The sequence below is a fragment of the Balearica regulorum genome, chromosome Z (assembly GCF_011004875.1).
Source record: "Balearica regulorum gibbericeps isolate bBalReg1 chromosome Z, bBalReg1.pri, whole genome shotgun sequence".
NCBI lineage: Eukaryota > Metazoa > Chordata > Aves > Gruiformes > Gruidae > Balearica > Balearica regulorum.
This window is the reverse complement of record NC_046220.1, coordinates 73,215,834-73,240,308: the sequence shown is the minus strand read 5'-3', so window position 1 is coordinate 73,240,308 and position 24,475 is coordinate 73,215,834. Positions and strand designations below refer to the sequence as shown.

At 40.8% G+C, this 24,475-nt stretch overlaps 1 protein-coding gene across 6 annotated transcripts in view; it reads left to right on the top strand.

Annotated features, from left to right (window-relative positions):
* The window catches only part of NIPBL (NIPBL cohesin loading factor), a 166,781-nt gene that overhangs the window by 61,627 nt on the left and 80,679 nt on the right, over positions 1-24,475 (top strand). For all 6 annotated transcript variants that reach the window (XM_075740677.1, XM_075740680.1, XM_075740679.1 and 3 more), the window contains exons 4-8: positions 1,124-1,254; positions 13,494-13,593; positions 15,016-15,167; positions 16,190-16,350; positions 18,386-18,479. In XM_075740677.1, the coding sequence (XP_075596792.1) occupies positions 1,124-1,254; positions 13,494-13,593; positions 15,016-15,167; positions 16,190-16,350; positions 18,386-18,479 (638 nt within the window). The remainder of the gene's footprint in view (positions 1-1,123; positions 1,255-13,493; positions 13,594-15,015; positions 15,168-16,189; positions 16,351-18,385; positions 18,480-24,475) is intronic.

Genomic DNA, 24,475 nt, shown 5'->3' with positions numbered 1-24,475 from the left:
ATTTTGAACTTCAGCTATATCAGATCACCATCCGTATTCCTTGAAATCAAAATTAAGTGGATTGAGAAGGGTGTTTGTGAGAAAATTAGAAACATGCAGGTTTTTAATTAGGTTTGCTTAGCAGGTGGCTGCTGTCGAAGAGTCAAATGTTTCAGTCAGTCAGAATGTTAATAATTGTCCGTCATCCCTTATGCATGACTGTGGGGGGTTATTTTACAGATCTGCTGCTTATTCCATTCTTGCTACTTAGGAGCGCAGACTTTGTGGTGTTGATTGTGCATTTGTGTTCCACTTTGTTTAATAATGCACATAGACAAATTATATACCCAATATTACACAAGAAGAAATTTGTTTGAGACACTCACGTTGATTCTAATCAGGTGTTGAACTTAAATATTTTAAGAATTGAACCAGCAAGTATGTTAATGTATTCTCTTTTTGTTAAATTTGTTTTCCCCTGGTGTCCTTTGAATTGTCTTATGTTGACAACCCTCTCTTTTTCCTACGTATTCCAATCAATTATTTTGATCAAATGGAAATAATTTTTCAAAGTCCTCAAAGCAAATAATAAGTGAAAGCACAGATGCATTTGTAGAAAATCCATTACTTTTTTTTAATGTTGAAGAGGGAATCCTATGATGTCAAAGATATGCCAATTTCCCTTTTTAAAAAAAAAAAAGATTCTCAAAGTACTGGGCTGCAACCTGGATGTTTTACATTCATGCATATGTTATTTTCAATCCTATAATAATATTTTCTTGATGTTATACCAAAGCATTCTTTTATGGAGAAGGTCACAATATAAAAGTGGGCATAAGAAACTTTTTATAACAGTCTGAAACTGACAGCCATGTATATATAAGTGCTTAGTAACAGAAGAGAATTTTGAAGACTAATAGCAATACCTCTTCTGCCACTAATTAAAGAGGGGAAAAAAAAGTAGAGGCAGGGAACAGTGCTTTGCAGACGTGTTCTTTTCTATATTTTAACAGTAAATTGTCTTCTTTCATTTTGGTTTTTTGTTTTTTGTTTTTTTAATTTTATTTTTTTTTTACTTGACTCATAGTTTCTTATAATTTGAAAATGCATTTGCCTCTTTATTTGCTTACTTCCACAATTCCAGAGAGTTGAAAGATAACCTTGGCAGTGATGATCCAGAGGGAGATATACCAGTCTTGCTGCAGGCTATCCTGGCAAGGAATCCTAATGTTTTCAGGGAGAAAAGCATGCAAAACAGATACGGGGTACAAAGCGGTAAGGATTTTTGATTATTTATTGATTGCATTTTATGTTCTGGAAGTTTAAGGGACTGATACTAACAACAAATATATATGGAGCATAACTGTGATGTTTATGCCTTACCTTGTATTTGATAGTGATATAAAGCTATGTACCTTGACATCTTCTAAGAGCAATTGTATTAGAATGAGCCTAGAAATAAACTCCGTCAGGTATTTTTGTAAAAAATGTTTAATTTCACTACGAAGTTTAATGTCTAGGATGAGTGATTGGATTTTATTTTAAAATAATTTTATTTGTATTTCTTTATGGCTAGGTTCATATATTTGTCTTAGTAAATAATTGAAGTTGGAAAAATATGCCTTGATCTTACACTATAATCATACAGATTTTCAGTATCATTGCAGTGGTAGTTCTTAATAGTTCTGGGGTAAGGAGTAAGGTTGAATGAACCGTACAAACAGCTCCTCCCTGCCATTCCTCTTCTCAGCAATTTGTGATGCCCTACAGACTTTCCTGTTTTCACAGCTAATTCTCTTTTGAGATATAGTGAGATATACTGCTGGATAGCAAACATGAAAAAGGGGACAGACCAAGCAAAGGATTAATTGGAGAGATTCTAGTTGTAGATCTGGAGACTTGCACCTGAAGTATGTTCTTTAAGTACCAAACTATGAAATGAGTAGGAGAATTTCCAGAGTTTCCACAGTATGATAAAGCTTTGCTAACAGTGTAGAGATATAGACAGAAGTGTTACTAGACTTGACATGGTTTAGGCCCAGCCAGCAGCTGAGCACCACGCGGCCGCTCACTCACTCCTTCCCCAGCGGGACGGGGAGGAGAACGGGGAGGAGAACGGAAAAAAAACAACGGCAAAAGCCTCGAGGTTTATCAACAACCGTGCTGATGATAAATAGTAACAATGGGTGATAACAGAGAACAATTTACCGAACCAACGACCGACTGATTGACCAGACACTCAGCCCCTCCCAGAACCACGCCAAAACTGCTTCGCCCCTCCCCAACCCAACTAGCCCCCCTTTTATGGTGAGCATGATGTCACATGGCATGGAATAGCCCCCGGCCAGCTTGGGTCACCTGTCCTGGCTCCTTGTGAAATTAACTCTATCCTTGCCAGAACCAGGACATTATCCACCCCTTATTCCATACCATCTACGTCATGCCCAGATTATTTCACTGACACCATTCTCTTACTGCATGGGCCATCGCTCTATAAAGTGTCCATTGAGTTCATTTAGGCCATGGCTTTGGGTTCCATCTGCCATTACAGTGTCTCAGAGCAGGAACAATAGTGCGTGCTGCTGGATTGTTGCACGCTGCATCCGGAGTATTTTTCATGGCTGGTGTATCTGGTATGGTCCATGCTCGCAGTCTGGATATCACAGATGTAATTTTCGATGAAGTTCCTGGGCACCAGTTGAAGTCAGTTCCAAAGTCCATCCTTCATTAGTTTTGGGTGATTCTTATGGTTATACTATTAATACAGTGTATAGCTATTAACATCATACAATTTAATTTATTGGCTATTTTCACCCAAAATCAAATCCCCTTGGGGTACACACCGGACTTCCCCATCCTTTCTCATCACCCACCAAGTGCACCCTGCTCCCTGAGCAAAAGCAATCCCGCAGATGGGCTTGCCTTTGCCTAAAGCAGGGATAACCCAAACTGTTTTACCCAACATATTCTTTATGTGCACTACAGGAACTTTATCCCCTTCTACTGGGCGTGGAAATTTTGATTGGGCAGGGCCAGCTCGATTGGCAGATCCCCTAGTGTTAACTAACCAGGTGGCCTTTGCTAAATGTGTGTCCCAGTGTTTGAGGGTCCCACCACCCATTGCTCTCAGGGTAGTTTTTAGCAGTCCATTGTACCTTTCAACTTTCCCAGAGACTGGTGCATGATAGGGGATGTGATACACCCACTCAATACCATGCTCTTTGGCCCAGGTGTCTATGAGGTTGTTCTGAAAATGAGTCCCATTGTCTGATTCGATTCTCTCTGGGGTGCCATGTCGCCACAGGACTTGCTTTTCAAGACCCAGAATAGTGTTCCGGGCAGTGGCATGGGGCACAGGGTATGTTTCCAGCCATCCAGTGGTTACTTCCACCATTGTAAGAACGTAACGCTTGCCTTGGCGGGTTTGGGGGAGCGTGATGTAGTCGATTTGCCGTGCTTCCCCATATTTATATTTCAGCCATCATCCTCCATACCACAGAGGCTTTAACCACTTGGCTTGCTTGATTACAGCTCATGTTTCACATTGATGGATGACCTGTGAGATGGCGTCCATGCTCAAGTCCACCCCTCAGTCACAGGCCCATCTATATGTCGCATCTCTTCCTTGATGGCCTGAGGTGTCATGGGCCCACCGAGCTATAAATAATTCACCCTTATGCTGCCAGTCCAAATCCACCCGAGCCACTTCGATCTTGGCAGCCTGATCTACCTGCTGGTTGTTCTGATGTTCCTCAGTGGCCCGACTCTTGGGTACGTGGGCATCTACATGATGTACCTTTACAACCAGCTTCTCTAGCCGGGCAGCAATATCTTGCCACACTGGGGCAGCCCAGATGGGTTTGCCTCTGTGTTGCCAGTTGCTCCGCTTCCACTGCTGTAACCACCCCCACAGGGCATTGGCCACCATCCCTGAGTCGGTACAGAGGTACAGTGTTGGCCACTTTTCTCTTTCAACAATATCTAAGGCCAGCTGGATGGCTTTCACCTCTGCAAACTGCCTCGATTCACCTTCTCCTTCAGCAGCTTCCGCAACTCGTTGTGTAGGACTCCATACAGCGGCCTTCCACCTTTGATGCTTTCCCACAATGCGACAGGACCCATCAGTGAAGAGGGCATATGGCTTCTCATCTTCTGTTAGTTTATTATATGGTGGGGCTTCTTCAGCACGTGTCACCTCCTCCTCTGGCGACATTCCAAAATCTTTCCCTTCTGGCCAGTCTGTGATCACTTCCAGAATTCCTGGACGACTGGGGCTTCCTATTCGAGCCCGTTGTGTGATCAGTGCAACCCACTTACTCCACGTAGCATCGGTTGCGTGATGTGTAGAAGGAGCCCTCTCTTTGAACATCCAACGCAGCACTGGCAGTCGGGGTGCCAAGAGGAGCTGTGCTTCGGTGCCAGTCACCTCTGAAGCAGCTCGAGCCCCTTCATAGGCTGCCAGTATCTCCTTTTCCATTGGAGTGTAGCGGGCATTGGATCCTCTGTATCCCCGACTCCAAAACCCCAGGGGTCAACCTCGAGTCTCCCCTGGTGCTTTCTGCCAGAGACTCCAGGTAGGGCCATTCCCCCCAGCTGTGGTGTACAGCACAGTTTTTACATCTGGTCCTGCCCAGACTGGCCCAAGAGCTACGGCATGAACTATTTCTTGTTTAATTTGTTCAAAAGCTTGTCGTTGCTCAGGGCCCCATTTGAAATCATTCTTCTTCCGGGTTACATGGTAGAGAGGGCTTACTATCAAACCGTAATTCGGCATGTGCATTCACCAGAAACCCACAACGCCTAAGAAAGCCTGTGTCTCCTTTTTGTTGGTTGGTGGAGACATCGCTGCTATTTTGTTGATAATATCTATAGGGATCTGACGCCGCCCATCATGCCACCTTATTCCTAAAAATTGGATTTCCTGCGCAGGCCCCTTCACCTTACTTCGTTTTATGGCAAAGCCAGCCTGCAGCAGGATTTGGATTATTTTCTTCCCTTTCTCAGAAACTTCCTCTGCTGAGTTGCCCCATACAATGATGTCATCAATGTATTGCAGGTGCTCTGGGGCTTCACCCTGTTCCAGTGCACTCCGGATCAGGCCATGGCAAATGGTGGGGCTGTGTTTCCACACCTGGATTCCAGGTGTACTGGACGCCCCTCCAAGTGAAGGCAAACTGTGGCCTGCACCCTGCTGCAAAAGGGATCGAGAAAAATGCATTAGCGATATCAATTGTGGCGTACCATTTGGCTGCCTTTGACTCCAGTTCATTCTGAAGTTCCAGCATGTCTGGCACGGCAGCACTCATGGGCGGTGTGACTTCATTCAGGCCACGATAGTCTACCGTCAGCCTCCACTCGCCATTGGACTTCCGCACTGGCCATATGGGACTGTTAAAGGGTGAGTGGGTTCTGCTGATCACTCCCTGACCCTCCAGTTGACGAATTAGCTTGTGGATGGGAACCAGGGAGTCTCTGCTGGTGTGGTACTGCTGCCGGTGCATAGTTGTAGTAGCAATCGGCACCTGTTGCTCTTCAACCTTCAGCAACCCTACAACAGAAGGGTCCTCCGAGAGACCGGGCAAACTAGACAATGGTTCAATTTCCTCTGCTTCTAAGGCAGCTATTCCAAAAGCCCACCTGTAACCTTTTGGGTCTTTGAAATACCCTTTCTGGAGGTAGTCTATGCCCAGGATGCACGGAGCCTCTGGGCCAGTCACAATGGGGTGCTTTTGCCACTCATTCCCAGTTAGACTTACTTCAGCCTCCAACAGAGTCAACTGTTGGGATCCCTCCGTCACACCAGAAATAGATATCGGTTCCACCCCTTCATAGTTCGATGGCATTAGGGTACACTGTGCACCTGTGTCCACTAGGGCCTTGTACTCTTGTGGGTTCGATGTGCCAGGCCATTGGATCCACACAGTCCAATACACTCTGTTGTCCCTTTCCTCCACCTGGCTGGAGGCAAGGCCCCTCTAATCCTGCTCATCATATTCACTGCTCATCTCTTGCAGAAAGGACTTAGAAGTCCCTTCAAGAGGGTCATAAGTGCGATCAGGCCTTCCACCTGATCTGGGGGGCTGCCCGGTGGAAACTGGAGCAGCATCCTTTTTGGAAGAGTCCCTTTTTACAGCTGTCTTGCCTTGTAGCTCGTGTACGCGTGCCTGCAGGGTTGAAGTAGGCTTCCCATCCCATTTCCTCATGTCTTCTCCATGGTCACGCAGATAAAACCACAGGATACCTCGTGGTGTGTATGCTCCATATCCCCTCTCTGGAGCAGAAAAACGCTTACTCCTAACAGCTGAAATACGGGTCTGTGCAGGTGGGGAGTACGATATATCCTCTTTGAGTTGCCGGACGTCCTGGGACAGGTTCTCCACAGCCGAGACGAGGGAGGAAGAAAGGCTCTCTTCATACTGCCAGAGTTGGCCAGCCACTTCATCCACTGTGGGTGCCTCTTCACTCTTCCAGTCAATTACTGCCAGTGAGTTGGCATACAATGATGGTGCACTTCACACAAATTTTCGCCACATGGGTCGGGTACACTGGACTTCATCGGGGTCTGTGAGCCACTGTGTGTTGCCTGGATCGTAATAAACCATTTCCCGCACAGCTAATTCCCTCAGATATTGGATACCTCTCTCCATGGTGGTCCACTTGGCTGGCCGACATGCGACATCTTCGCTGAAAGGATACCTTTCCCTCACACTTGACAGGAGTCGCCTCCAGAGGCTGAGGGCCTGTGCCTTCTTCCCAATTGCCGTGTCAATGCCCCCTTCCCTAGACAAGGATCCCAGCTGCTTGGCCTCCCTGCCCTCCAGTTCCAGGCTACTGGCCCCGTTATCCCAGCAGCGGAGCAGCCAGGTAATAATGTGCTCCCCTGGAAGGCGGCTGAAGTCTTTCCACATGTCTTGCAACTCACTCAGGGACAGAGATCGGGTGATCACTTCTGGTTCTGGCTCTTCTTGTTCTCGTGATGGCCCCAGTTCATCATCATCTCTCACTAAGCGAACCGATTTGTGTCTTTCTTTTTATGTATAGGGGCGACTGATACTGGTATGGGTTGATCTTTTGGCTCGGCTACAGTGCCTGTTGCAGGGGTTTGGGTAGCTGCAGTGCCTATTGCGGGGGCTTGAGTAGCTGCAGTGCCTGTTGCAGGGGCCTGGGCAGCTGCAGTGCCTGTGGGTCCGCTCTCTCCCTCTGGATGGTGCTGTCTACTATCAAGCAGTATTTGATAGATTGTGGCCAGGGCCCAGCACAGTGCAGTAAGTTGTGTCTCCTTAGAATCCCCACAGCATTTTCCTTTCAAATATTCTACCATTTTATCAGGGTCTTGCAATTGTTCAGGAGTGAAGCTCCAAACCATTGGGGGTGAAAAGGTCTTTAGATACCCACCCATATTCTCCCACATGCCATGACAGCCCTGACCATTCAGTCTTGGGGAAGATCCCTGGGTAATATTCTTGAACCAACTTTTGCTAACCCTGAACAGGAGTGGGAAAACATTCAGGAGACCTAGCACTGGGAATATACTGGCCTGAACATTCCAAGGGTATTCAAAATGCTCAAAAATTGTCATGACCAACTGAAAAGGAAAAGGGGAGGTGAAAGAGTGGGAGAAGGTATCCCCCCCTGTCTTCCCCATAGATCGGGTCCAATTATTAATCAATTCTGAAAGATATTGACCGAGGTACGGGCCTGACCGAAATGCTACATACAAGTACCAGCTCAGACTCATGACTGTCGATGATATCATAAGTCATTATCACACAATACAACAATATGAGAACAGGAACCCCTCTCCCAGAGGTGATAAACAGCGCCACAGGGATTGCATAGACTAAACACGGGTTTACAAACCAGAGCCATGTAACCAAACAGAACATCATTATGACCAGTGACTGTTTCAGTAACATCACAAATTCTTAGGACAATTTTTCTTTAACACACTTGGGTCAGACTTGTCGTTATCACAACCCCTCGGGCCCCACGCTGGGCGCCAAAAGTACTGACGTGGTTTAGGCCCAGCCAGCAGCTGAGCACCACGCGGCCGCTCACTCACTCCTTCCCCAGGAGGACGAGGAGGAGAACGAGAAAAAAAACAACGGCAAAAGCCTCAAGGGTTGGGATAAGGGCAGTTATCTGGGACAGCAAGGGAGAGGGAAAAAAAATCAACAACCGTGCTGATGATAAATAGTAACAATGGGTGATAACAGAGAACAATTTACCGAACCAACAACCGACCGACTGACCAGACACTCAGCCCCTCCCGGAACTGTGGAAACTGCGCTGCCCCTCCCCAACCCGACTAGCCTCCCCCCCCTTTTATGGTGAGCATGACGTCACATGGCATGGAATAGCCGTCATGCTATCATGACGTCATGCTCACATGGCCAGCTTGGGTCACCTGTCCTGGCTCCTTGTGAAATTAACTCTATCCTTGCCAGAACCAGGACAAGACTCCACAGGGGATAGGAAGCATGGGATGATTTTGGAGAGGAAAAATAATAAAATGAGATTTGTTAGGTTTGTTTACCTAGGCTATTGTAAAAAGCCATACAATATTTGAAAAGAACTTGCTAAGGACAGAAGATGTAATGTTCCTTGAAAGAAGGCTGAAATTTCCTGGAATGAAAATGTGAAACACAATGCTAAATATTTGTAAATTCATTGATACCTATATTCTGAAATTTAATCTCTGAAAACAGTCTCCACATCCTGTGTTTAGAGGTAGCTGTGGCAGAATATGATTTTTCCAGCTGTGGGAAGAGTTGTGATTGTCCTGCCAGTTTGCAGAGTGGTCCCACAAAGAACTTAAGCTTGAATTAGAGTTTTCCACTGGTTTTGTAAACTGAGTAATTTTTTGCCAGTGCAAAAGGGAGTCATTGTTTTTGAAATTATCTGTTCCAGGAGAGGCTTTTGAAAGAAAGAAGACAGAGCTAGTTAATTTCTCTCTAACTTTCGCTAACTCTGTGCTTCACAGGGAGAAACACTTTTGCAGCTTAATTCAATAGGTTACGAATATTCCTTAGTGAAATAAAAGCACCTCTGTTGTTAGTAAATGTGCTTTGACCTATACTTGAAGGAAAGTATTAGTACAGAATAAAAATAATTCAAAATGAAACTTAAAAGAATAGTTGATGTTATTTTAGTAAAGTTAACAAAGTAGTTTCAGAAAACCATAAGAGATCAGACTTTAAAACTCCCTTGAATTCTGACAACTAGAAGGAAAAGGAGAAGAGTGGGAAAGCATAGCTGTAGGCAAAGTATTTTGAGAGGAAGAAAGCACTGGAATCAATGTTTGGAAAAGCTAGGTGAGGTGTGAAATTATTTTCAATGGAAAAAGGCCACACTCTTACCTGGAAATAGGTGCATCTTTATGCTAGATGCTGGCAAATTGTGGTAGCCTTGTTAGCTGTTACTATGTCCCATTCAGATCTCCAAGGCCAAAGGAGGCTATGCTGATGTGTTGGGGCAGCAAAGGAGGGGTTTTCTTCAGCTTTCTGAACAAGATATTGTAATCTTTGTAGAGTCATGATTTGTAGAACAATTGGGCATTTGGTAGAGAACTTATGTAACACATTTTGCCAGCTAGAAGAATGAAATTTAGGTTCTTTTCTAGTATTTCAAATTCATCTCTTCTGCTTTCCTTACTGTCTTCCTTCTGAGTGTTGTTGTTCTGCCTCCTGTTGAGTCCAGCATGCAGTGAAGTCAGTGTTGGGTACTGTGACCCAGTATCTGTAATACCCACAATTGAGAAGAAACAAAGGCAGTGGGACCCCCTGACTATTCAGCCTGGGATGGGTCTGTGCACCATGATCCCTTGAGTGTCAGTTCCAGCATTAGTATGGAAAAAGTGAACTCAAATTCATTTCTCGTATCCTTCATTTCTGATGCAGGAACAGAAAGATCACCTTATTAAAGAATTACGTTAAACACAGAATAAAACTCTTGGTTTGGTACAGTTTGTCAGGAAATAAAGGCATCTTCAGAAAGCTAAATACTATGTTTTGAATTCTTGTGAATATAAGGTAAAATACAAGCAGAATTCTGTGCTTATGTTTTTTCCCAAGTTCATATTGATCTGTAGTTCAGCACCAAGTTGAGAGCAAGAATTGTTTTTAGTTATGTTGAGCAAATAGTGCAAGAAGGATGTATTACGTGGACATTTCTTTCACTTTGTGTTCTGAGTGGGTACCCTTTACTTACACACACCCACAAACCCCCGCCACACACCCACCATTGCTGGCATATTTCGTTTCAGATAACATAGCTGCAATGTTCAAACTCTTAGTCCTTGTCTTTTGATGAGAGACCCATTGTCAGAACAGTCTTCATACAGCTTAGATTATTAATTAAATTTTTAGTTAAATTTTTTCATTCTATTTTCTATTACCAGGCTCAACAGACTGAGTCACATCACCATGTAACATCAGGCCTTACTTTGTTCAAGGGCAAAATGTTGAGTTTATTTTAGACCTTTTTCATCAGATGACATGGAAAGTTCTGGGTGCCATCTGGCAAATACATCTGTCTTACATCTTACAGTGTATGAGTGAAGTGGATTTCTTGATAATTATTTATTTAAAATTAAGATATTAGTTTCAGTTTTCACAATAATTTTTTCTGTTTCCCCTCTCAACACTTTGGCTTTGGAAGATCAGCTAACATAGTATGTTGCAATAGGCTAGTATTCATAGCATTGCTTAGGGTTCAGAAAGGACCTAATATTTGCTTTAAGCTATTTATCAGAACTTGGGAATGTTGGGGGATTAAAATCTTCTGCATCTTTCCATAAACATCAATTACTTGCATAAGTTTTTTCATTTAAGAATTCAAGTTCATGTGTGCCTGTAAAAGGGAAAAACTGCAGATGTACACTTTCAATGAGACTGTATATTTAACTGAAAATTCACCTGTTGGTGAGCAGTCCTAGCTTAAGCATGCATGATGCTGTAATACAGTTTAATTGTGCAAAACTCTTTCTGTGACCTTGAGCTGCATTTTTATGTAGTGTATTCTTTGGCGTTTAGTAGGAATGCTAAAATGAATTTATGCATATCACTTTTTTCCAAGCAAAAAAATTATAGTCAAGACTGGGAGTATGTGCTAAGGAAACTCATTCTAGTGATGTTAATACTAGGATGATGTTTTCTCAAACATTACCAATATTCAAAATTAAGGTTGCATTTAAAAGAAATTATTAAATATTTAAGGTACAGAAATGCACAGTGGAGTCATAAATCTACTACTTAGTGATATGACAACAACATAAAAAATGTACAAGAAGGTATTTTAGCGCTACTGGCCACAGACTAATTTCAGCTCCTTTTTAGAATAAATATTTGGGGCTTATTTTTACTTCCTTCTCATTACATCATTATCAGGCATACTTGTTATCTGTCTGAAAACTTTGGAGACACTGGGTTTTTTTGCTGGTGGTGGTTCCTTGGTGGTTGATTTTTGTTCTGGTTTTTGTTGTGGTGGTGTTTGTTTTTTTTTTTTTTTCTTTTAAGTTACCTAGATTGTACCTCCTATGTCCCACCCCACCTCAACAGCAATAGAGAAGTGAGAGCTGTTCATCAAAGAATGAGTTTTAGGGTTTTTTTAAATGGCATTAAAAATTGATTCATTTATGTATTTACTGTCATTCTTTTAAATCAAAACGTACCTCATTTGTGGGTCAAAGCGAGTTTTAAATTTAGGAAGGATAAAATGAATAGATACATTTTTAAAGTATTTTAAAAGTGCGATCTGTGCTGTAAGCATAAAATGAAGCTTTGGAATAGTTGGTGCTCATACAGGCACATTCAATCAGTTTTGTGTGCGTGACTGTTAAGGGTTAGTAGTTTGACTAAAATATTGTACCAAGCTGCGTTGAGAGCGGCAGCGAGAGTTGAGTGGGCAGTGGGCATGCTGGATGCTGCCTGCAACACAAAAGCTCTCGAGTTTGCTCCTCACTTGCCACAATGCCAGTCCATTTAAACAAATTTTGCAGGAGTTGAGAAGTCTCAGTCTGTTACTCAGGACAATGAAATATCCTCTGTACTGAAGCACGGAGTTTTTTCTTCTTTTTTTTCCTCTTTCTCTCTTTTTTTTTTCTTTTGTTTTTTTTTTTTTTTTCAGCACAACATGGGACTTCGCTGCTGCTCTGGGCTAGTTCTTGTGTGCTAATGTACTTGGAATGCAATACTTCACACCTACCGGGAGGTAGTAAAGGCTGCATTCCTGGGGGATTATCACATCTCTGCTGGGGAGAGGGGAAGAGAGAAGAGGATGACAGGGAGGATTTCTGAGACTAGTTTTGCTTGCGTGACTATGGCAGTAATTGAAATTGATGATAGCAACTGAAGGATTGGCAGCTCCCAAGCACTCTGGATTGGGGACTTCTGTCAGCCTTCTGTCTAACCTTTGGTTTAAAATATTTGTACTACTGATAGTAGTACCATGGATCACTTGCTGTGGCTTCCCAATCTGCAGTGTGCACATGAATTACAACACAGTTTTAGCTCAAGACATTCAATTCTGTCATGAAAATAACTTAAAATTCGTTTAACTTCTCGTGTTTCTGCATCAGTTCAGCTTCCAGTGTCATGCTGTTGTTAGGGAATTACTTATACCTGTATCAAAGAGAAGAAAAAAAAAGATTCCTTTAAATTCTCCCTAATAATGATGCAAGTTAGAATAGAATATTTCATTTGGAAGGAACTTACAATGATCACCTAGTCCAACTGCCTGAACACTTCAGGGCTGACTGAAAGTTCAAGCAAATAATTAAGGCCATTGTCCAAATGCCTCTTACATTAGTTAGTTTCGAGCACATTGGTGCTTGTGACTTAGCAGCTAATACAACTCCTGAATTTCAAAAGCATGACTGTGGGGTCTATAGGATGTGGGAGCCTACAGTTAGGATATTTGTTCTGCTTTGCAATTGAAATATATCAGCACCTTCTTGATAACATTCCTTATAAGCGTAGTGGAGGTGGAATAGAAAGCTTTTGTCCCTGGGTGGAAAGGAACCACTAAGGCATTATGGGAGTGGTGAGAATATCTTGCAGCACTCAGCCTGAGATGATTGTTTGCTGTACTTGCTCTAAAAATGGGAGATAGGTTTATTGTGTTCCTCTGACTTGTAAAAGATTTGGAAACTTCACTTACTGGCATAAGCACTGTACACACCAGCCTGGGGTGGGGAATATATGTCCTGTTAGAAAATGTTTCTATTTACTAGTAGGTTTTGGCTTGGGAAGATCAAAGGAAGAGAGGAAGGAACTACTGTTAATATTTATAACTGAATTAACAGTGCTTTAGGGAGCACTTTTTATCTCTTGATATAAAATGGACATCTTACATGGAATTGACCATTTCTAATGTTTTCTAACAGTTGTAGGTAGATAATGTTAAAGTCTGCAAAGTTTATGATCTCTTTATATATAATAATTTCTGAAATGAGAGACTTCATTGATTAAAAAAGAAATATGTGTAAAGTAATGCTGCTATCTTCTTTTTAACAGGGATGATGATGTCGCAGTTTAATATTTCTCAGAATTCCATGCGTGGTAGTCCTGCATCTTCCAATTATCAACAAACCACTATCTCACATAGCCCTTCCAGGTAATGCGTTCTTTTAAATGGGATGGGAGGGGAGCAAACTGCAAATTTTTCCTACAGTGACAGTCAATTCTTGTTGCAAGTATGTGAGTGGAAGGTGATTAGTGTCAAGGCAAATTTTGCATTAGTCTGACAGCAGGGTGAGTTTCTTCAGCTGGCAAAGAAACATCTTACTGTCGGTGAATTAATCCTTGTAATCTAAGGATTAGTCATAATTCTTTGCTCTCTCTACCTCCCATAATTTTGGCAAACTTTTTTTCCTACTTTGGTAGTCCCCCTGCCCCTTGCTACCCCTCCAGCTGTTTTCTACCTGTGGCAGGAGGATAGGAGAGAAGAGGCCAATGTGTTCCAGCATGTATAACAGTACCAGCGTAATAGGAGGATGGGAAGGAATGCTTGTAAAAGTATGCAGTATGGCAGTAACAGTTATACCAAAGGCCCACTCAGAGAAGAATAGGCCCCAGTCTTCCAGCAGCATCCTCGTCAACTTTCTGGTTCTTTTTTTAAACTTGTGAGTGTTTGCAAGTAGCACATACCTATAATTCTCTGGACTAGGGGAAAGAGTTCTGTATGTAGTTTCAACCCAGTTACTGGGCTTTAAGAGATTTCATCTTTAGTTATTAGATATCATTATTAAAATAAACTTATTTCACATTTGACTTTAAGTTACTGTAATTATTTTGGCAAATGAAATGCTCTGTATCCTCACAAAAACCAGTATGCTTTTTTATTTTTATATCTAAAAGGGATATTGAAGAAAGTTTTTTGAGTTGTGAATATTACAATGAATATTACAAAGTCTTCTTGAAATCCTTGCAAAAAGTTATAATGTGCATGCATTATTGTCACAAGCCTATGTTATTTTTATGGCTTCCTATGTGTAGGGTTAGTCTAAGATAAAGCCAGTGAAAGAATAAATTGTATTCAGTAGACTTTGGGTCAGGTCCTTCCTAACTGCCTGTCACACTCCTGTATCTTGGCTTTTCTGTTAGATGAAGTTCTTTGAAATCTTACTGGAAAAATCATGTTTAGAATAGATGGCTCCTTGTTAATCCTAGTGACCTAGTTGTTAATTAAAACTTAGCTGTCACTTTCATTCAAACTTCTAGGACTAACTTTGGGAAACTGCAGATCTTATTTTAGTACATATTTGCGTCATTGTTTCCTTTCCTTAGGTGGAGGTCTTATGAATGCTTTTTAATCTAGTCTTTACTTTTACCTGTCCTGTGGCTCTTAAGTAATAATTGATGTTGGGAAGATATCAATAGCTTAAAATACAGCTTTTGAGGGAGATTCTTGATTGCGTTTGAGTTTTGTATCTTAAAGAAGTTGTTATGTTCTGAATGTATAATATTCAAAAAGAAATAATACATTTGTAAATTTGCTTTTCCAACTTCTAAAATATTTTTTAAATTTTATTTTTAGCCGGTTTGTGCCACCACAGACAAGCTCTGGTAACAGATTTTTGGCACAACAGAACAGTCCAGTGCCTAGTCCATATGCTCCTCAAAGCCCCGCAGGATACATGCCATATTCACATCCTCCAAGTTATACACCACATCCTCAGATGCAGCAAGGTACGTCTGTGATGTTTGTTTTATTCTCCTATCTCATGTCAGCTTTACCTTCATGTGCATGTTTCACAGCTGTCTAATTTCTTTGAAGGAGTCATATGCTTAATGTAAATCTGTGATTTGGCAGGTATGTTTAAGCTTTGCTTTTCTGACTGTACAGTGGTAGTATATACTTTATTTAAAAAAATGAAATGGAAGAAGAAAAGGTAAAACACATGTTCATGTTGCAATGCTCTCCTGTGTACACCCATTTTGCATAGTTGTCATGTATACATGACAATAGAAAATCTCAAAACAAACCAAAAAGTTATATTTGTTAACTGTAGCCACCATTTATCTGTACTAGTGAAAACCTTGGTTTTGCCACTGTAATGTAAGTTTTGCTGTCAGCTTATTTAGCCATACCCACCCTTTGTAGTGTCAACTAGATTAATTCTAAGTTGGCTAAAATTATGCTCAAAGTATGCAGTAACTGGCAAAGATAACCTTGAAAATGAATGGATTTCTTTGTTCTTCCCTTTTTCCAAAAACAAACTTCAACAACACAAACACTATTAAAGTAGTATCTAGGCATTTTTTTGTTGGTAAGTAGATTCTCCTTGGATTCTTTTAAATTATTTGTTCTTAAATTTAGCATTGTGCTTAGAATATATATTGCTTTTCTGTATATAATGTTGTATGTCTCATGAATACCTTGGAAGTTACTAGGAGTAGTGAATACAAATTAGGTAGAGGAAAACAAAGTTTTCTATAACCAGTAAGAATATACTGACTGTAATTAGGATAGATGTGGAGAGCAACTTCGATAATCTGTACATGCAAAATGAAAATCTTAGACATCTAATTTTATTCAAGATATTTATGGCAAAAGGATTCAATCAAAAAGTTGGATTCTTGTTCAGATTCCAGACCTCTTGCATCCAACTCATTAATATCCACTATTATGGTGTTTTCTCTAAAACTTTTTAAGAGTTGACAAGTGTGCGAATGTATCAGTATAGTTACTTATATTTTTTGTATTTCAGCTTCCGTATCCAGTCCCATTGTCACAGCTGGGATGAGGAATCTCCATGAAAATAAAGTTTCAAGTCAGTTGTCTGGAAATTCAGCCAATCATCATGCTGATAATTCTAGACATGGCTCAAATGAAGACTACCTACAGATGGTGCACAGACTAAGTAGTGATGTATGTTACCCATATCAATTTATTATGATAAGCCAAATATTTACTATGATAAAGCAAGTATGTGTTTAGCTGCCTTAGAAGTCAGATGTTTTACTATGTTGTTGATGATGTATAAAACAACTGAAAATATATTTAAATTTCAGATATGAATACTCAACCATGCAACTTTAATGTGAGACAGCTAATTTTTTCTAGGTCTCTCTTTTTCCTTTGGAACCGTTTTTTACTTTTTGTAATTTCATCAGAATGAAAGTTACAAATCTTCACATAATCTCACGTGTTAGAAAATATAATCTTCACATAATCTCTCATATAAGAAATTATTTTAAAGAAATGGTAGAATGTCTCTACAATTAAGGTAGCAATATGCTGATGCAAACAATACTAGATTGTAAATAGGTTTCTAGTTAACTTGTCTCTGAAGATCCCTACAGCTGTCAATTAGACTTGGCCTATTTGAATAACCTGTTGGGTAATATAGTAGTGTTGTCAAAGGCAGAAATTCCTATGGACTTTTTTTCTTACTGGTCTATTATGTGCTTTTATGACCTGGTTTCTTTGCAAGAAGTTTTCCCTTAGTGACTTTATTTCATGTGGGAGAAATTCCTTCAGAAATCTTGAATCTAAAAGGAAAAAACCCACAACTTTCTCCCACTTTTTTTTTTTAATCTGGTGGCAAGCAAGCCTTTTTTTTTTTCTTTTTTCTTTTTTTGTGATTGTGTGTATGTGATTTATTTAGCTTACAAAAACCACAGGCAGCAGAAAAAGTTATATGAAAGATCTGCATGTATTCAGATACCTCAATAGGCGCCACATTAGAATATTAGCCACCAAAATAACCAATTTAATTAGAAAACAGATTAAATAACCTTAGAACTTCTTTGGAGACTTCCTCTGTATGACTTTACTCTTTAAAAGAACAGATCTTTTGCAATTTGGTTGTTTTTATTATTATAGAAATTGTCTCTTCATAGGTATAGGGGTTGTTAGTTTTTTCTTCCCCAGAACATTCCCATAGATGTTGTATAAAAAACAGTGCTAAAAATGGGAAATACTGTTGTATACAAGTTTAGATCTAGTTAGAGCATTGAGCGAATGAATATACTTGTGACCAGCAGAGGGCTCCATGAAAGCAATAAAAACATGTAAAATGTTAAATGGGAATTTAAACAGCGGGGTTTGTATTTAATTTTAAGATAGTGTGGGGGTGAAAAAAGACACATTTACGTTCTTAAAGATAGAACATGGAGATCATTACATTGTAATTAGTGTTATATTATGAAGAAGTTTGTCAGAAATTATGAATTCCATTGAAGCAAATTGTTCTGTGCAAAATTGAGAAAACAGTAGAACTCGTTTGTCATGTTAGGGAGATGCTTCATATTGCCATTGAGTTGTTTCCTATCTAACTGTCAAGACAGACAAACAAACTAAAGTCAGTCCAGTTGTGTTTTACATGAGACTATCTCAGCTGCTGCAATAGAGTGCTAGAAATTTTTTTTTTCAGGCCTGATGTGTGTATGCTGGAGGATATAAATACATAGTGTTAAATTTGTTTAACTGTAAAAGTAATACAGCATTCTAGATAAGCTTTAAGGGTAGGTTAAGTGGAAAAAATGGGGAGTTTGTTTTAAAAATCTATGGTTTATGCTCAGTTTTTTTCAGTTGGTAGTGTATAGATGCATGTATCTGCTTGTCTGCTCTTAACTATGAGTGCTTGTTACAAAAAAGTTCTAAACGGAATCTTAGTGTAAACTGAAATTTCTTATTTAGCTGGAAGACATGTACATAAATTTATTTTTGTGTGCATGATTCTCGTTATAGATTCTTCTTAGGTCTGATTGTGCTTTGTAATATTTCCTATATAGTAGTCTAACAGCAGTCTAAATTGCAAAGATTTTTACATAAAGAAATATTTTTCTAATATTTCTGGTATGCTTTTTTGTCCAATCCATTTTATCAGTATACATACTAATTTCAGTCTTTATCAATTGTTTACGTTCGTAATGTTAATTTTTTATCATTGTCACTTTAGGATGGCGATCCTTCAATCAGGAATGCTGCATCTTTTTCCTTGCGGTCACCACAGTCAGTCTGCTCTCCAGCTGGAAGTGATGGAACCCTTAAAGGTAGTCTAGCAGTCGTATATATCAATGTATTTTTTTCCCAATTTTAAAGAACAGGGACTTTAAAGAGGTATTTAGTTATTCCTCCTGACTTCTGTATTCAAATAGTACTAGAGAGTATGTCATTATGTTTTGGATACAAAATTATTTTATACAAAATTGTTTCTGATCCAGAAGACATTTCTGAAGGTCTGAAAATTGACTAAACATCCTTCCAAAAAAAAGCTCAAATTAATGGAGGACAGAAGGATTTAAAATCCTTTCCAATATGAGGATTAAATTCTTTAAAGGAATAGTTTCAGTTGCTCTACATAAAAAACGGTGTGAAGGCAGCATTACGAGTACTGAACTCTTAACCAGCTCAAAAGTGTTCTAACATGCAATGCTTGTCTTAGTTGCAATCATGAAATTTTAAGAACATGAAATTAAAAGTAGTTCAGTGAACTCAATACATACAGCATAAATGAAGCCTGAAGATGTTAGCTGTGGAGAAGGAATATGGTGCACTGTCAGCCATTTGAGAGGGAACAGAAAAAAATTAGCTCAAAATAATTCTTTATGCTAAAATCTCAAATGCATACTTCTGCTTTTAATATTATCCCTAAGAAGCAATGACTGAGATGCATGAGACTTAGCAAGGTAGGAATTTGAGCATATTCTTGCTAATTTAATTTTTAATTGCTTATATGTTTACATGGCAATAGTAGAAAGATGCAACAGTGCTTTCTTCTTTTTAGCCCCAAAGCAAAATTAATTCTTTCTGGGTGATCAGGTTAGGTGGAGAGGGAGAACAGGAGATGGGGAGATTCCAGAGAAGGTGAGGGTATTGGCCTTATGCAGCCTGGATAAGAGACTTCCTTGGCGCGAGTGGACTTTAGAGCAACCTTCCCGTACCTATGAGGAGATTTTCAGGAAGACTCGAGTCAAGCTTTTTCAGTGTTGTGGAGGAAGGATGAGATACAATGGACTTAAATTGAAATGGGAGGTTCTCACTAGGTGTAAGGAAAAACTGTTTCACTGTCAGGACAGGTGAGCATTGGAAAAGGTTGCCCAGAGAATCTGTGCATTTTCTATCCTTGGAGGTTTTCAAGATCAGGCTGGGTAAAGCCCTGAATAATTGGGCCTTGCTCACCCTGCTTTGAGCATGAGGGTGGACTAAACACATCCTGAGGTTACTTCTTAACTAAATTATCCCCTGATCCTGTGACTGCTAAATCATCTTTCTGTGGTTCATCATCTGTAGGCATGTACTGTGTTAAACAGCAGTGGAAGAAATGTAGCCCAAGTGACAAGTGAGAAGTATGTGTATATGCCAGCAGCATTAGTATTTCAGGAGGTCTTGTGCTAAAGGACTTGTAAGACTTGTGTAAATGGTGAAGACTAAATGTGCTTGTTTTTCTTTGTCGAGCTTATCAGGTTGACAACATTGTGAATCTAAGCTACTTGCACCCAGATGCACGATTACGACTCAGCGAGAAGAATATTTGAATTGTTGGGGTTTTTTTGTTAAAGTTGCTGCTGTTTCAGTTGGCTGTCTCAGAACCCTGTTTTGAAGGAACACCTTTCCAGATTATTTCTGACAACAATCTGATTGTACAGTTCCGATTGTAATGTTTCAGCATTAGAGGGGCTGAAAAAGTGCAAGAGGAGCTTTTTGATTTATTTACCTGTATGTTAGCTTTACTTTTCCCATTGATAAAGCACACAACTGAAATACTGTTACTAATGGTCCTACTATTTTGCCTTCTTAGAGAGATTAATGAATCCTGATTGAGAGAACCAATTCTAGATGCTGCAAGAACTTTGCCAGACATTTACTTCCCCTAATTTCGTATTTTAGAAATGTAAGGAAAAGGTGTGGATAATGACAGTGTTATTGAGAACGTGCGATCCCTGACAGTGAGTTTTTGGCCCATGATTTGAAGTGAAAGTTGTGCTGGTAGATTTTTCAGTAATGAACAAACAGCAAGTATCTATGCTGAGTTTTCATGGCTTCTGTAGCCCTTGAAAGTTTGGTTGACAGGTCTCAAACTTTGGTAATTAGCAAAATACTTAATTATTTATTTGGGAGGACAAAAAGAATGGCACTAGACATCGTCAGTCCAGAAGCGAGCTCAGGAAGGATGTTACAATATCTAAGCCTTCTTATATAACATAGAAACTTGAGGCAATTACCGAAGGTACAGGTACAGACTGTATTTCTGTACTTTTGACATGGAAGTAGCAAGGCCTTACGGAGACTTGGAGAATGTGATTGCTCAGTCTTGAATTACTTTAAGACTGAACGTAGCTATCTGATTGACAAAATCTGAATGAGGAAGAAGTTTTGTTTGCAACTTAGACAAATATTTTAGAGATGGCAGAGGTTATTTTGGTTAGTTATTTACTTACTCACTGGAGTAACATTTCTCTGTTATGGAAATATTTGCTTCACTTCTGCACCACAAAAGATACCAGAGCAGCTGAAGTTTTATCCAGAAGCTCTAGGCTGGTCTTTATCCTTTCTTTTAAATGTAAATTTTGTATTTTTAGCTATGCAAACAGTGTAATGGCTCTGCTCTCATGCTATCTGTTACCACATCTGCTTTCTTAAAAAAATTCATTTCTATGAATTCATCTACGAAGAATTAAAATGGAGTATTTTCCTTTTGTTGATCTCATTAAATATTCTGTGTGTTCCATTGCCCAAGATCAATTACTCATCAAAATCATTATTCCATTTGCTCTACTTTCCCACTGCTCTGGAACTTCAGAAAAGAGTATATCTTTTTTTTTTAAGACAACTTCTAAAGACCTTTATAAAGGAAAACCTTCCATAATGTTTTCAGTCCATCGCTTTCCAGTGAGAAGAGTTCATATCATTTACAGTCCTGTTTCCATACAGTTTCCTTAACTCCTGGGAAAACATCTGTAAGGACTAGCAATAGCCCTTATGAAACTGTATAATTTTGCACTCTTTTCCAGAAATAAGTTGTATTCCCTCCAGAAATTGTTCAATAATCCAATACCCATTAACAATTTGGAAAGATTACTTTTATTTTCTTGGGGATTTATAGGACTTCTCCAGAGAGATTCCTCTATACTTGGTCACTGAATGTATAGTGGGTGGCAAGAAGATTTAGGAATCTTCTCATATCTGTAGTACAGACTTCAGTACTTTTAAAAGTACTTTTTAAGAAAAATTATCCTCTCTCTCTCCTTCAAAAGAAAGGTGGAAGAAACTTAATCAAGGATTTTTTCTGACAGGGCCAAAATAAACATTAATTCTTGTTTCTTTCTTCAAGTAGCAATTTTTTCATGCAAGGATGCTTCTGCATACAGCAATTCCAAGCTAGAATGACCAAAGCTGAGTTTTTCATGAGGCATTTGAAGCTCTGGAGAAAGTAGTGGGACTCTTCCCTGAAAACTATTGAAAGAGTATGTGGAAGGTGAATACAATCTGTCCCTAAAATCTCCCAAATGTATGTTTTCCTTTGTATGTCTCATATGCAACCCCTTCAAGTTTGAATTTTAAGTTCAGTTATGCTCTTTGAAAATGAATGTCAACATTATCTGTTAGTCAAAATAAGTAGTAATTTTTTTATATCTAGTATAAAAGTTGGGAAGATTTCCAGAGGAAGATTCTGTGATTCTAGAAAATACAGCAGGAAAGGACTTGGGGCCTTCCCGTCTGCTTACCCTCATGTTGGATGAGCTCTACTAGTATCACTCCCAATAACTTCCGTCACTTTTTTTGTTTGTTGTTAAAATGACGGTAGTGGAGTTTCCTTACTCTTGCAGTGCGACCCCTCCAAATTCTTAGTGCTTTTTCCTTTTCTCCTAATGCTTAGCCTGAATCATTTTTGTTGTAGTTAGGCATGACATTTCTTGACTTCTTTCCAATGGGCAAGGAAAAACAATTCACGTCCTTTTTTATAGCAGTCATTTACATATCAAAGAATGTTACCATGTCTTGCACTAATCTAATCTTCTACAGACTGAACAGCATGGTTTCTTTCTATTACCTTACATAAGTCATAATTTCAGAGCTTCTAATTGTCTTTGCTGTTTTTATCTAAATTCTAATTGGTCTGCATTTGTCTTGATGTTGTACTGTCCTAAGTCATAGATACAACGCTGTTTGAATACTTAGAAGCATGAGTAGTCAGAAAAGGACATGCAGGGCAGATGAGGAGGGGGCGTTGCCCTCTATGTCAATAACCAGCTGGAGTGCATGGAGCTCCACCTGGGGATGGATGAGGAGCCCACTGAGAGCCTATGGGTCAAGGATTAAAGGGAGGGCTAGGGCAGGGGACATCATAGCAGGGGTCTGCTACAGGCCACCTGACCAGGGAGACCAAAAAGATGAGGCCCTCAATAGGCAGATAGGAGCAGCCGCACGTTCACAAGCCCTGGTCCTCATGGAGGATTTCAACCACTCCAATATCTGTTGGAGGGGCAACACAGCAGGGCACAAGCAATCCAAGAAGTTCTGGGATGTGTTGCTGATAAGTGATAGAGGAGCCCACGAGGAGAGGTGTCATGTTAGACCTTGTTCTTACCAACAAGGAGAGGCTGGCAGGGGATGTCAACCTCAAGGGCAGCCTTGGCTGCAGTGACCATGAAATGGTGGAGTTCATGATCCTCAGGGCACACAGCAAGCTCACCACCCTGGCCTTCAGGAGAGCAGACTGGCCTCTTCAGGAATCTGCTTGGTAGAATAGCATGGGACAAAGCCCTGGAAGGAAGAGGGGCCCAAGACGTTCAAGGGTCACCTCTTCCAAGCTCAGGAGCGATGCATCCCAACAAAGAGGAAGTCAAGCAAAAACACCAAGAGGCCTGCATGGATGAGCTCCTGGACAAAGTCAAACACAAAAAGGAAGCCTACAGAGGGTGGAGGCAAGGGCAGGTAGTCTGGGAGGAATACAGAGAAACTGTCCGAGCAGCCAGGGATCAGGTTTAGGAAAGCCAAAGCGGTGACAGAAACCAGTCTGGCCAAGGATGTCAAGGAGAAGAGGAAAAGCTTCTATAGGTATGTTAGTGAAAAAAGGAGGACGAGGGAAAATGTGGGTCCCCTCTGGAATGATAACGGGCAACCTGGTTACCCAGGATATGGAGAAGGCTGAGGTACTCAATGACTTCTTGCCAGTGAAGACTGAGGCAAAGTGCTTGAGCCACACTGCCCAGGTCACAGAAGGCAGGGACTGGGAGAATGAAGAACTGCTCACTGCAGGAGAAGATCAGGTTCGAGAATATCTAAGGAACCTGAAGGTGCACAAGTCCATGGAACCCGATGAGATGCATCCACGGGTCCTGAGGGAAGTGGCGGATGAAGTGGCCAGGCCACTCTCCATCATATTTGAGAAGTCCTGGCAGTCCAGCAAAGTTCCCACAGACTGGAAAAGGGGGAACATAACCCCCATTCTTAGGAAGGGTAAAAAGGAAGACCCAGGGAACTACAGGCTGGTCAGTCTCACCTCCGTGCCTGGGAAGATTATGGAGCAGAGCCTCCTGGAGACTATGCTCAGGCACATGGAAAATAGGGAGGTGATTGGTCACAGCCAACACGGCTTCACTAAGGGCAAATCGTGCCTGACAAACTTGGTGGCCTTCTACGATGGGGTTACAGCGTCGATGGATAAGGGAAGGGTAACTGACGTCATCTACCTGGACTTGTGCAAGGCATTTGACACTGTCCCACACAACATGCTTGTCTCTAAATTGGAGAGACATGGATCTGATGGATGGACCACTCAGTGGTAAGGAATTGGCTGGATGGTCACACTCAAAGAGTTGTGGTCAATGGCTCAGTGTCCAAGTGGAGTTCCTCAGGGGTCAGTACTGGGACCGGCACTGTTTAACATCTTTGTCGGCGACATGGACAGTGGGATCAAGTGCACCCTCTGCAAGTTTGCTGATGACACCAAGCTGTGTGGTGTGGGTGACACGCTGGAGGGAAGGGATGCCATCCTGAGGGACCTTGACAGGCTGGAGAGGTGGGCCTGTGCGAACAGCACGAA